This window comes from Salmo trutta, chromosome 13, assembly GCF_901001165.1.
Source record: "Salmo trutta chromosome 13, fSalTru1.1, whole genome shotgun sequence".
Lineage (NCBI taxonomy): Eukaryota > Metazoa > Chordata > Actinopteri > Salmoniformes > Salmonidae > Salmo > Salmo trutta.
Window position 1 is genome coordinate 48,517,613 of NC_042969.1, and position 13,499 is coordinate 48,531,111.

The window sequence follows — 13,499 nt, forward strand, 5'->3', positions numbered from 1 at the left end:
TCTGTAGCTAGTAATGCTAAAGGAGTTCACCAGGGGCTTTCTCCTGTCCTGTTCTCCCTCAGGGGCTCTGATAAAAAGACTGGATGTGTTCCAAATGGCACTCTATTCCTTACAGGCCCTGGTCAAAGGTAGTGCGCCACATAGGGAATAGGGTGCCATTTGCCAGTCACAGTCTCCTTCCATCTCTCCTGTTGGGCCCGTCATGCCTTCCTCCTAACTCCCACAGCTCTCTATCTTAATTTTTCTTATCCTCTCCCTCTTCTGTCTCTCTCCCTCTCTCACCACCATGACAATTTTCTCTCTTAGTCTCTTTCCTTCCTCAACTCTCTCTCTCACAATAATCCAGCCCAACACGTATCCTTCATTCCGCCGTGGCCTACTCACCTTTTCCTACTGTGCTAGTGTTTGTTGTAAGAGCACCAGAGTTTAGTTGGGCTTTGATCTAGTGCTGCAGAGGAACCCACCAACACGCTAACTTATCTAAGGCCTGGGATTTGAAAGGCTACTGCCAGTGTCTTGTGAGGTTCTTGTTCTCAGAGGTATTCTGTTCCCACTCAACTCACCAGCCCCAAACCCCCTTATTGAGGATTGGACACGTGCTCGCACACACACACACACACAAACGCATGCAAGCACACTCATGCTTGCATGCGCACACACACACAGACTCAGCACAGACACAAACACACCCCCTCCTGCCCTCTAACCCCCTCCTCTCCCCTGCCTTCCACAGTAGAGTAGTTTGTCTCTGTCTGAACTGTCTGAAGCCTGGCCACTTTTCCTCCTCTCCTCTCCTTTTCCTCCTCCTCTATACGTATCATATCTGTCCCTGGGCCCAGCGAGGTGACAGGCGGTTTCACTGTTATAGACTGTAGTGCTGGCACTGACACCTGAAGGTGACTAGGCTGATATCTCTATTAACCTTCTGGTGACGTCCTCCCTACTGCTCGGGAGCCACCAGACTGAACTTTGGGACATCAAAAGTAGGAGTTGTTTTTCATCCAAGCACATTTCTATGGGCTTGTTCCAGGCGGCACACACATGCCCACGCACAAATGAATATGCACTAAACTACTAAATGAACACATGCACACACACACACCACATTCATGCACACCCCACACACACTCTCTGAAGGAATTACGTGGGTTGTGTACATGTTAGGAATCTTAATCATCCAGAAAAATTAACTTAACATAATAAAACTTCAAGTAAATCAATGAAATTGGGGCTAAACGTATTAGATTAGCATGTGCCCTTTTTCCTGACACTGATTCAATATTCCATTCAATCAGATATCTCCACGTACCGCGGCAACTAAACGTGATTTATGTCGGACATGTCCAAGCCCTTATCATATACGTACCTAATACCATTATACCTTTGACCCTCTGACTCCTCCCTCTGCAGGAATTCTCTCTGCTGCGATTGGACGACGTGCCCAGTGAGCGGGTGAACATTCTGGGCTTTTCCGTCTTCAACCGAACACATCCCTTTTTCCAGGATTTCCTTCTCAGCCTCAACCGTTCCTGGCAGGAAAACTGTGACCACGCCCCCTTCGCCGGCACACCGGTGAGACCAGGGTTCAGATTTATGTAGAACAGCAGCTAGACAATCATGTCTGATCTACAAAACATACTGCATTTCTATCTGAAGGTTCTGTAGTGTTGCAGGTAGAAATGTAACAAATAGACCTGACGATTCCTAATCGCACTATAGCATGTGCAATTCGAAATTCAGCTCTATTAGTTGCATTTCAATCTGCAACCAAACAGAGGGTTCAGATATGTATGCAGAACAGATATTATTATCTAGTACAGCGTTTCTTAATCCTGGTCCTGGGAACCCAAAAAGGTGCACATTTTTGTTTTTTGCATTAGCACTACAAACCTGATTCCACTAATCACAATTTAATGGTGAGTTGATTAGCGGAATCAGGTGTGTAGTGCCAGGACCAGGATTAAGAAACACTGATGTGGCGTTTAGATTTGGGAAAAGGATCCTCTCCCTTTGTTAAATATCTATCTGCAAAAGTTTTATCCTCCTGAATACACCCAGCTCTTTTCCCATATTATACAGTATCCCTACACGTGTCTGCGAATGTTAGAATGTTAAGGCTTGAAGTCTTTCTATGCCTTTAATACAGTTGTCTGTGTAGTCGTTAACTAGTCAAAAAAAGTTCATTGCCTCATGGTTATTAAATGAATACGTGAGTGGTAGTGTAGTACAAAACATTAACAGCATTAATAGCATTCTTCCATGCTGCATTTGAACTATTTTGAACCGAATTCACCATACTTGTGTCAACGAGAAGTGTACAAGAATATTTGTTTAATTTGACATCTAACAGACAGCAACGAGTAATTAATTAATTGGGCTTATTGAATTTTTGTTTCTTAATTAAGCCCTCAAGAAAGATTTTGAAAAATCAATGGCTGCTGTTTTTAGAAACCAGTAGATTTTCTGTAGTTGTTTATTTCCCCTCTTAACTAGGAGTTATCTTTAATTGATCACAGGATGTTTTGTAGTCTATCAGATAGAGCACTAGGAGCAGTGGAGGGATAACAGCTTTGAGCCCCTAATAAAACGAGAGAGAGAGTGAGAGAGCTACGCCTTCTCTCCCTGCTATTCATCTGCGGTGTTCCAGGGAGCTCTTTCATATCAGGTTTCATATTTAAAGATCCCTCTCTCTTAGCTGCACAACGTCATGGAATGAGAGAGGTGGAGAGGTGGAAGAGGGGGAGGTGAGGAAGAACGGTAGCCATTTTTTTATTGAGATAGGTCCACACGCCAGGCCATTTGTTTTATTGAGATAGGTCCACACCCCAGGCCATTTGTTTTGTAGATCCAGTTATATGCCTCAATCCACAATATGGATCTACGCAACCTATGGCGTGAGATGTGGATTCATTTTGACATTAGACTACTTTTGAAATCTGAAAACATCTGACCTACTTTGATTTCAAAGTGACATCTCCCTTGAAGGTCACATGGTGCATAATCTTGGTTTATGATTGGGAAGTTGCTGTCATCAACTTTCCCAGTAATCCAAATGACACTGAACCACTATACACACTCGCTGTTGTGTACAGTATACCTTGTTGCCTATAGCGCAGTCCAATTCAACATTGGCTTATGCAAGGAGGATATGTATCATGGAAATTATAATTGCTATGGGCCTTACTGTATATGGTGCTTATTGTTTACTATACATCACAATCATCTATATAGTCCCATATCAATATGCACAACAGTTCAGGGCCATTAAGGCCGTATTACTTTATTATACAGACATATAACGGTGAAATACCCCCTCTCTCCCATGTATAATCTATGACATCATGCATGTTAATTGTCTTTACATACACAGATGGGGCCTGTATGTTTATTTAATTTATTTATTTAACCTTTATTTAAGTAGGCAAGTCAATTAAGAACAAATTCTTATTTACAATGACGGCCTAGGAACAGTGGGTTAACTGCCTTGTTCAGGGGCAGAACGACAGATTTTTACCTTGTCAGCTCGGGGATTCGATCTAGCAACATGCTACCTGTATTTAAACAGTCTACAGGAAAAAAATCCCCCTTCCTGCGCTTCCGCCTCCACTCTGACGAATGTGTGGTAATTGGAATGGCCCGGGCTTGCCAGCTCCAGTAGGGGTGAAAGTGGAGGGGCTTTTTTTCAGTTTGTCAGCACATCAGAGGATCCTAATGATCTAATGTAATATTTGACTGCTGAATGGCATTCTGGTGCTCGCTTGTTTTAACCCATCACTGACCAAGTAGAGCGGGCCCCAGGCGTCAAGGAGGATGGAAGACCGGTGTGTGTTTGTGACAGCATATCCCTCCTTTTCTTCCTTCCTTCCCTCTCTCCCTTTTTTCTTCTCTCTCTGTCTCTCTCTCTCTCTCTCCCCCCTCTCTTTCTCCTTCTCTCTCTCAGCTCTCGTCGGCGCTGCTGTTTGACGCAGTGCACGCGGTGGTTGCGGCGGTCCAGGAGCTCAACCGTAGCCAGAACGTGGGCGCTACGCAGCTTTCCTGCAAGTCCTCCAAGATCTGGGAGCATGGCACCAGCCTCATGAACTACCTGAGGATGGTAAGGGCGCCCCACACTGGATAGGAGAGGAATGGCATTCTGTTGTTGGTCATGTTTAAGATTGAGATTAGATTCATCTTTTGTGGAGCTTAGTTAGACGGCAGTGCACACAGCGATATACAGTATGCTCCCAAGTCTGTTGGTTAACATTTTACTAAAAGCCATTGGGTGTGCATTTTTGCAGTGGATATTCAGCCAGCGGATCCATATCCCCTAACCCTTACCTTACTGTTTGGTCTACCAGCTGAATATATTTACATTTCTGTATTTATATTTAGATATAAATCCTCTAGCCCTTCTCTTACCACTGGTCATACAGTCAATCATATTGTCACATTAACTTGGGTCACTGCTAGCCTGGTCCCAGAACTGTATGTGCTTTCATTGATACACCTAAGACCATAGGAGATGGCAAGACTATACAAACAGTTCTGGGATCAGGCTAGGTGACTGCCCCTGTTCCTTCCTTAGTAGCCTACAGCAGGGAGGAGGGAGTTAGAGACTGGTTGACTGGCTGTCATACTGTAATGTTCATAGTCCCTCATTAGGAATAAATGGCCTGTGAGTGAGCTATCAAGACACTAGAATGTGACATGTATTGAATTTCAGACAGCTTTTTTTCTTCAGTAAAAGCAAATGTGAAAATGAGTCATCTGTTGTCATTTAGATGTTATACCACCATAATTTTGTTTGAGACTCTCTCGTATCGATCATACTGCTGGTTTCTCAGTATCGGATGATGGGGTGACTTGAGGTTTTGTCGCCGCATAATTGTCAGCCTGCTTCTCATTTGGATAATTGAATCATAACTCCATCCATTGAATGATTTCAGTTAGTCAACAAGGAACTAATGCCCGACCGAACCCAGCCATGCCTGTGACATTACTGACAGACCTGGGTTCAAACAATATTTGTTTTCTTTCAAATACTTGGGAGCGTCGGATTGAGCCTTGCCTGCAGTGCCGGATCAACAGGGTTTGCAGTTTACCCTTTTGGGAACTCCTCCATTGGTTCTCTCACGCAAGGCATGCTCAATCCAGAGCAACTGAAGGATTTCAAAGCAAACTAATACTATTTGAACCCAGATTTCTGACACCAAAAGTGAAACAGACCAAGTGAAATGCCTTAATAACATGGGAGCTTCTCTCTCTTGTTCTCCCTCTCTCTCTCGGATAGGTAGAATTGGAAGGACTAACGGGCCACATTGAATTCAACAGCAAAGGCCAGCGGTCCAACTACGCCCTACGGATCATGCAGAACAGTAGAGACGGCCTAAGGCAGGTAAAGTAACTCTCCCGTTCATACAGTGTTACAGTACAAGGTTTCACCCGGTCGCAGGCCTATTCTTCGCAGGCCTACCACTACCCCAGCACTGCAATGGATGGGACTTCTGCGTGAAGCACTCCCTTACGTAATAGAGCTCTACGGTGCAGCGGGGAGCCATGATAACGTATTCAATTGTTGTTTGGTCGTAGAAATATCCCCTTGACCCGCATGATTTTAAGTGCTTAGGTGTCCAAAACCGCTCCAAGTGCACTATTAAATATTTAGAATGCAATTTGGACGGGAGCAGGAGATACGGCTGAATTTGATGGAAAGCAAAAGAAAGAATGGTTTTAATCTTGTTTTTCATTGACTGTCTTTGGTCTCCATTTCTGAGTGTCTTACTCTAAATCAGTATAGAGTTTTCAACAGTGGTGCTGAGTTTGGAAGAGTTAGTAAGGAAAATGTGATATTGTAATGTATTGTTGCCTTCCCGGACTGCACCTCAATTCACAAACCTGCATAAATTAATTTCGCAGTAGGACTTTGATGTTGATTCCATGTTGAGACTTACGTCGCTTAGCTACAGTATGCATTTGACTAGCCATCTGTAATAACTGATTTTGGCCTGGCACTGTGCATGATCAAAGTCAAACATCTTTTGGCCTTGCCACATCTCTTGAATCTGTAAATCTCACAATCGTTCCAGTGCTCTTACAATGGATATCGCCTACTAAACATGCTGCACTCGAGCTACTTAAAGAAAAAATCCACCCAAAACAACCCATTCCTTTAATTTATAGTGTTAAATAACACTAATATGTGAGAGCAATATTTTTGGGGAACTAATGTTGCATTTTGGTGTTATAATAAAGTTTGTAGCTACATGGAAAATTGCAATTGGTCGACAATCTGCTGGGTGGGGCATTATTCGTTCCTTCATTCATTGGATTCCTATCAACTTTCTCAAATATATCTGGCAACAGCACCATGCAATGCACCCTAGACTAAAGAAACAGATAAAAATGTGCTAGACCCTCTGTTAAATTACACATTTCTCCAGGTAGGAATATCGCAAAAATATGATTAACTCCTCCCGAGTTATGACATCCGCCAGTATTGAAATCTGACATGTATCTAAAAATCATGATTTAAAAGTCGTATTCCTATTAACTTCCAGTGTATTGAGAGCGACTTTATCACAGTGCTACGTCATACCGGCCGGATATCTGCGTGCTTGAACACCAATAACTCAGATACACATGAAAACATGAAATGACCCAGGGAATCAATAGAAAATCACTCAGAGATGCAACAATATAACATTCAAAATGGGTGAACCTTTCCTTTAATGCTTCTACTTTTGGCCCCAGATTCTGTTGGCTGCACATGAAGAGTCATTTTATCCCTGAGACGGCTGTCTTTGAGATAAACGCTGGCATTGATATTGTATCTTTGTGTTCTGTGATGTCCGGCCTTGCAGCGGAGGGAGATGTGGGCTGAGACACAGCTCTCGTATAGCAGGTAGTACTTTAGTCTGTACAAGTTCGCAGCATGTCCCGGAGCACCTGTCCTTATATGACCTTTCCCCACACTCCCGTAGCACCCCCCCCTCCCTCCCACAACTCCACTATTATCAATTGTCCATTGACTGCACCTATGGCACCTTACTCCACATAAATGAATAAAGCACTAGTACTAGCCTGATCCCAGATCTGTTAGTGATGTATAGCCAACTCCTAAGGTTGGTGTTATGCCAATTGGAAATGGCTATATGTTATGCAATAGGAGTTGGCTATACAACATAAACAGATCTGGGACCAGGCTATACTGTAGCAGCACCACCTCTCTCCCTCTATTACTGTCTATTCACCACTGGCTGTGGCACCTAAGGGACTTTACTCCACAGGATGTCCTAAAGCACTACTCACCCTCCTACTCCCTTTGCTTCACACGTAACAGTGTTTGTGGGTTACTGGTTGTCTCGGGAGTCGAGAGGGTGAACTTCTCTGAATGTTGGACATGAATGCCAGGTATACGGTAGCTGAATGTTGTAGACTTTATTGAATGTTGACTTCAAACTCTGTCTTACTGTATCTCTTCAAGGTCACGTATCTCGATATATCTTATGTCTCTACTTGAAGCTTCTCTATACATCATAGCTATCCTCAGAACTTAGAAAATTCCCATCACCTGCCGCTCAGAAATGTTAATGCGGTTCAGAAAATTATGACGATATACAGTATATACTGGTAATATACATCATTAACCGAAAGGTTGCTGGATCGAATCCCCGAGCTGACAAAGTAAAAATCTGTCGTTCTGCCCCTGAGCGAGGCAGTTAACCCACTGTTCCCCGGGCGCCGATTACGTAGTTGTCGATTAAGGCAGCCCCCCGCACCTCTCTGATTCAGAGGGGTTGGGTTAAAAGCGGAAGACTCATTTCAGTTGAATACATTCAGTTGTACAACTGACTAGGTATCCCCCTTTTTATTTATTGAATATATTATTATTTGACACATCTTATTAGTACCTCGCAGGCAAACGGAGCTCTATCCGCCCATAATAACTGTCTATATGCAAGGTACTGGATTCCAAACTGTCTGGAATATAATATATATTCTTTATATGCCTTTTCGCAGACGCATTTATCCAATGGAACTTACTGTAGTGCAAACATACATTTTCCTACGTGGCCCCAGCAGGAATCGAACCCAGAACCCTGGCGTTGCAAGTGCCATACTCTACCAACTGATCCACATAGTAATCCACCTCCCACCAGTCATTCAGACAGATAACGATATCTAGTCTAATGTGATGATTTCAATCAGAGGTACACCACATGATATGTGGACGCCTGCTCGTCGAAATTCTCATTCCAAAATCTTGGCATTAATATGGAGTTAGTTGGTCCTCACTTTGGTGCTATAACAGCCTCTACTCTTCTGGGAAGGCTTTCCACTAGATGTTGGAACATTGCTGTGGGGACTTGCTTCCATTCAGCCACAAGATGTTAGTGAGGTCGGTCACTGATGTTGGGTGATTAGGCCTGGCTCGCAGTCTGCGTTCCAATTCATTCTAAAGGTGTTCGATGGGGTTGAGGTCAGGGCTCTGTGCAGGCCAGTTAAGTCCTTCCACACCGATCTTTACAAACCATTTCTGTATGGACCTTGCTTTGTGCACAGGGGCATTGTCATGTTGAAACTGGAAAGGGCCTTCCCCAAACTCTTGCCACCAAGTTCGAAGCACAGAATCATCTAGAATGTCATTGTATGCTTTAGAGTTAAGATTTCCCTTCACTGGAACTAAGGGCCTAGCCCGAACCATGAAAAACAGCCCCAGACAATTATTCCTCATCCACCAAACTTTACAGATGGCACTATGCATTGGGGGCAAGTAGCATTCTCCTGGCATCCGCCAAACCAAGATTTGTCCGTCGGACTGCCAGATGGTGAAGCATGATTCATCACTCAAGAGAACGCATTTCCACTGCTTCAGAGTCCAATGGCAGCGAGCTTTACACCACTCCAGACACCCCTTGGCTTTGTGCATGGTGATCTTAGGCTTGTGTGCAGCTGCTCGGCTATGGAGACCCATTTCATTAAGCTCCCGACGAATAGTGCGTGTTGCAACTGAGGACAGGCGATTTTTATGTGCTACGCGCTTCAGCACTCGGCGGTCCCGTTCTGTGAGCTTGTGTGGCCTACCACTTTTGGCCTACCATGTTTTTCAGCAGCAGGGATTGAGAGACTAGTCAGGTTTGAGGGAAATATGAACGGAGCAAAGTGCAGAGAGATCCTTGATGAAAACCTGCTCAAGAGCGCTCAGGACCTCAGACTGGGGCAAAGGTTGACCTTCCAACAGGACAACGACCCTAAGTACACAGTCAAGACAACACAGGAGTGACTTCGGGACAAGTTACTGAATGTCCAGAGCCCGGACTTGAACCCAATCAAACATCTCTGGAGAGACCTGAAAATAGCTGTGCAGTGACGCTCCCCATCCAACCTGACAGAGCTTGAGAGGATCTGCAGAGAAGAATGGGAGAAACTTCCCAAATACAGGTGTGCCAAGCTTGTAGCGTCATACCCAAGAAGAATCAAGGCTGTAATCGCTGCCAAAGGTGCTTCAACAAATTACTGAGTAAAGGGTCTGAATAGTTATGTAAATGTGATATTTCAGTTTAAAAAAATATATAAATTGCAAAAATTTCTAGAAACCTGTTTTTGCTTTTTTCATTATGGGGGTATTGTGTGTAGATTGGTGAAGGGATAAAAACAATTGAATCAATTTTAGAATAAGGCTGTAACGTATCAAAAAGTGGAAAAAGTCAAGGGGTCTGAATACTTTCCGAATGCACTGTTTAATCGCTGCCTGCCAGTAATGGTCATTGGATGAGACAAGGCGTTAGAGGACTGGGGAGAGGGGTTGTTTGTTTAGTTCTAGAACACCTCCCACATGCTGATGTGATAGGTCTGTTTCAGCCTGGCACCAGTCAGAGTTGTGAATGTCTTGGCAGGGACTGGGAAGGTGATGCCAGAGCCAGCTGGCTGCCTGGCCCACACACATATACACACGCATGCACACACACACTGATTCATGCGCACATTTGTGTGCGTACATACACATCCATTCCGTTATTTTTCTATTTATTCCTAGTGTTATAAAAAAACTATTCTACTATTTCTCTTTCTTTTCTCTCTGCATTGTTGGGAAGGGTCCTTAAGTCAGCATTTCACTGTTAGTCTACACCTGTTGGTTACGAAGCATGTGACAAATACAATTTGATTTGATAGACACACGCACGTGCACGCACGCACACACACACAAAGACAGAAACACTTGCATGCACATTGCGCACACACACACACACACACACACACACATTCAGCTCTTTACTTGCGTACTGTATCCACATCATACTTTGACACACATGCTGCAGACTGTTCAGTTTTGGAAATATACAGTAGCTCCACCCACGCTGTCTCTGCAGACCATGATATGAGCTGAGAGAAAGAGAGGTCTTTAAAAATGGAAGCTGATATGAAAGAGCTCCTTGGAACACTGCAGATGAAGAGCAGGGAACGAACGTGTTGTGAACAACCCCTCTCTTTCTTTCTCTCTCTTTCTCTCTCTCTATCTCTCTCTTCCTCTCTTTCTCTGTGTAACTGGCTGAATTCCCCAGACCCCCACAGCTATTGGCATCCCCCCACAGCTATTGGCATCCGTATTCCATTCAGTCCTGTGGCTGCTCTGATTTGGGGGCCCGGGGGACAACGTGAGAGGTACGGCTCCAGAGTCCAATCATTTCCCAAAGTGAATTTCTCTGGCAGGCATTTCACATATCTGAACTGTGCAGTTCTCGGAAAAACACATCAGTTACTGCTCTGTCAGAACCTGTTTATCATGGGAAGCTGTGGCGGCTTGACAAGCATCTTCAGTTAAGATGTCATTTGCCTTTACCCCAACTTAGAGCCATTATGGCTGATGAAGAGTGATAGTGATGGGAGTTTTTGAGGTAGGCCCTTGCTAAGACATACAATTTCAAAGCAGTTTTGTGAAATATTGTGTTAGTTTGTCTCGCTTTATTATGACAGCAGATATATGGCTCGGGATAATGTTCATAGTTCTGCGTATATAAAGCGCCTATAACATTTACATTTACGTCATTTAGCAGATGCTCTTATCCAGAGCGACTTACAAATTGTCCATTCATAATAGATATTTGTTTCACAGAATATTACAGTAATACACTGACGGTCAAATAGATTCTTTGCATTCTTAAAAAAAGAAAGAAAATTAAGAATCCTGCATGGTTTAGACACAGTGACAGTCCTTCCCTTTGCCCCTCGACTAGTGGGTGAATTTCCCACAATCCCTTGTGCTCCCACTCACAGACAGTGATGCCAGTGATCAATCATCATCTCAGTTTATAGCATGGCACTCCCTAGCCCCCGTCACACATACAGTGTACACGCTTACAGTTGGAATGGTTCATATTTTGGGGTAGAATTGGCTGTAATCCTGGCCACCCATTGTTTGATCCATTTATGTGTGTGTGTATGTATAATGAGCTGTACAGTATAAAGAAGACTTAGCTCTGTGGTGCCCTACACAGGTCTTCAGTAGGATTAAGCTGTAAACACGGTTTTTCGAGATTTATATAAATGGGCAATATAATTCAACCTGCTCCGTTAATGTAGACATAACTCAGCCCTTGTTTCTTACAAGTTACAACATAGCGTAGTTTGGGAGGTAGAAATATGAGAACAATAACATCACTTTTATGGGGTGCTTTGTTCGGCTGGCGGCTAGGGGCCTGTTGAGTGATCTCTTTGACATTGGTCCACAGAGGAGCCCTGTGTGCATGTGTGCATGCGTATGCGTGTGCGAGCTATGGGCCTTGCTTGTTAGGGCCTAATGCCAGCCTCTACTCTCTGCCAGGCTGGCGTGTGTCTGACAGCCGCCTGGGCAGTGGGCACACCTCTGGGCCAAAGAACAGACCTGCCTGCCAGGCTTCACCCCCACCACCACTGTCGACCCAGTCCAGCCGCTCCCTTCCCCCCACACCTCCAATCCTCCATGCAGGCTTTCCACGGATGGATCTCCATTGTCTTTATTGTGCTCATCGACAGACAGCAGCGAGCCAGTTATTAATTAGAGTGAGAGCGGATGCTGGACTAATTGCAGGCAGCGACAGGCTGTTAGTGTAGCGCTCGGGTTTATTTGTTATTGTGTCTCTGTCTTCTGCAGGGGGTTTGGTTGGTTGGTTGGCTGAGAGAGAGAGGATAAGAGAAGTGTGAGTCCTCTTCCTGGCGAGGGGCGATTTGCTAATTAAGTTTGGTAATGGAGGCTGTTCATCAAGGCCTGGGAATGAAGCACCTGAGGAAGGGGAAGAGACACCATGATAGGGCTCAGAGTGGGGAGGTGTTTTTACAGTCTTTAATGCTTTACATTTCTTGGCTTAGAAAACTTGGGGGGCCAAGTAAAAGCACCCGCGGACCAAATTCAGCCCTCGGACTGCTTGTAGATGTTAGGCAGAGTGGGGAGGCTATAGAGCAGGGTTGCCCAACTGGTGGCCCACCAGCCAAAATTGGCCCGCGGGTGATTTTATTTGCCCACCCCCCCAAGTTCTCTGAGCAAAATAAAAAGTAGCGTTTTTTACACTTTTTATCTTGTTAGACATAAAAGACTAAAAACACCAGCAAATCAGCTCCAAGCTAGTTGAATCTAGTTCATGATCCCTGCTATAGAGTATGTTAGGGCAGAGTGGAGAGCCTAGACTGTGTTAGGGCAGAGTGGAGAGGCTAGACTGTGTTAGGGCAGAGTGGAGAGACTAGACTGTGTTAGGGCAGAGTAGAGAGGCTAGACTGTGTTAGGGCAGAGTGGAGAGGCTAGACTGTGTTAGGGCAGAGTGGAGAGGCTAGACTGTGTTAGGGCAGAGTGGAGAGGCTAGACTGTGTTAGGGCAGAGTGGAGAGGCTAGACAGTGTTAGGATAGAGTGGGGAGGCTATTAGTGTTAGGGCTGAGTGGGAAGGCTTTAAAGCACATGTGTCAAACTCATTCCACAGAGGGCAGAGTGTCTGCGGGTTTTTGCTCCTCCCCTTGTACTTGATTGATGAATTAAGGTCACTAATTAGTAAAGATCTCCCACATCTGGTTGTCTAGGTCTTAGTTAAAAGGAAAAAACTAAAACCCGCAGACACTAGGCCCTTCATGGAAAGAGTTTGACACACCTGCTTTAGTGTGATGGGACTAGAGTGGGCTTTTAGATCTATGTGTGTGGAGGCCACTGCAACTGTGATTTGACCCATAACCTCTAGCACCCACTACAAACACTCTTCCCTACTAAGAACTAGTGATTCAGTTGTTGTTAAGGGAGAACATGCATGATTATTTGTGGGGGGTGAATTTTTTTACCACTGAGGTACAATGGTATAACTTTATTGGTTCTAGCGTCATTGGTTCCAGCTATACAGAACATTTAGATGCAGTATGGTGAAGGCCAACTGTTGAATGATGACCTATAGTCTAAGGTATGACCATAGAGTTAGGAATTTGAATACTAGAATGGACATTAATATTCTTATGATGGGATAAAAGTCAGCCATTTTGGCCAGGGAGTTGGTCAAGCATCGTTTAC

At 44.4% G+C, this 13,499-nt stretch overlaps 1 protein-coding gene across 1 annotated transcript in view; it reads left to right on the plus strand.

Moving 5' to 3' along the window:
• The window catches only part of LOC115205893 (glutamate receptor ionotropic, kainate 4-like), a 214,792-nt gene that overhangs the window by 141,785 nt on the left and 59,508 nt on the right, over nt 1-13,499 (plus strand). The window contains exons 7-9 of the mRNA XM_029772314.1: nt 1,411-1,572; nt 3,941-4,093; nt 5,270-5,374. Of these exons, the coding sequence (XP_029628174.1) occupies nt 1,411-1,572; nt 3,941-4,093; nt 5,270-5,374 (420 nt within the window). The remainder of the gene's footprint in view (nt 1-1,410; nt 1,573-3,940; nt 4,094-5,269; nt 5,375-13,499) is intronic.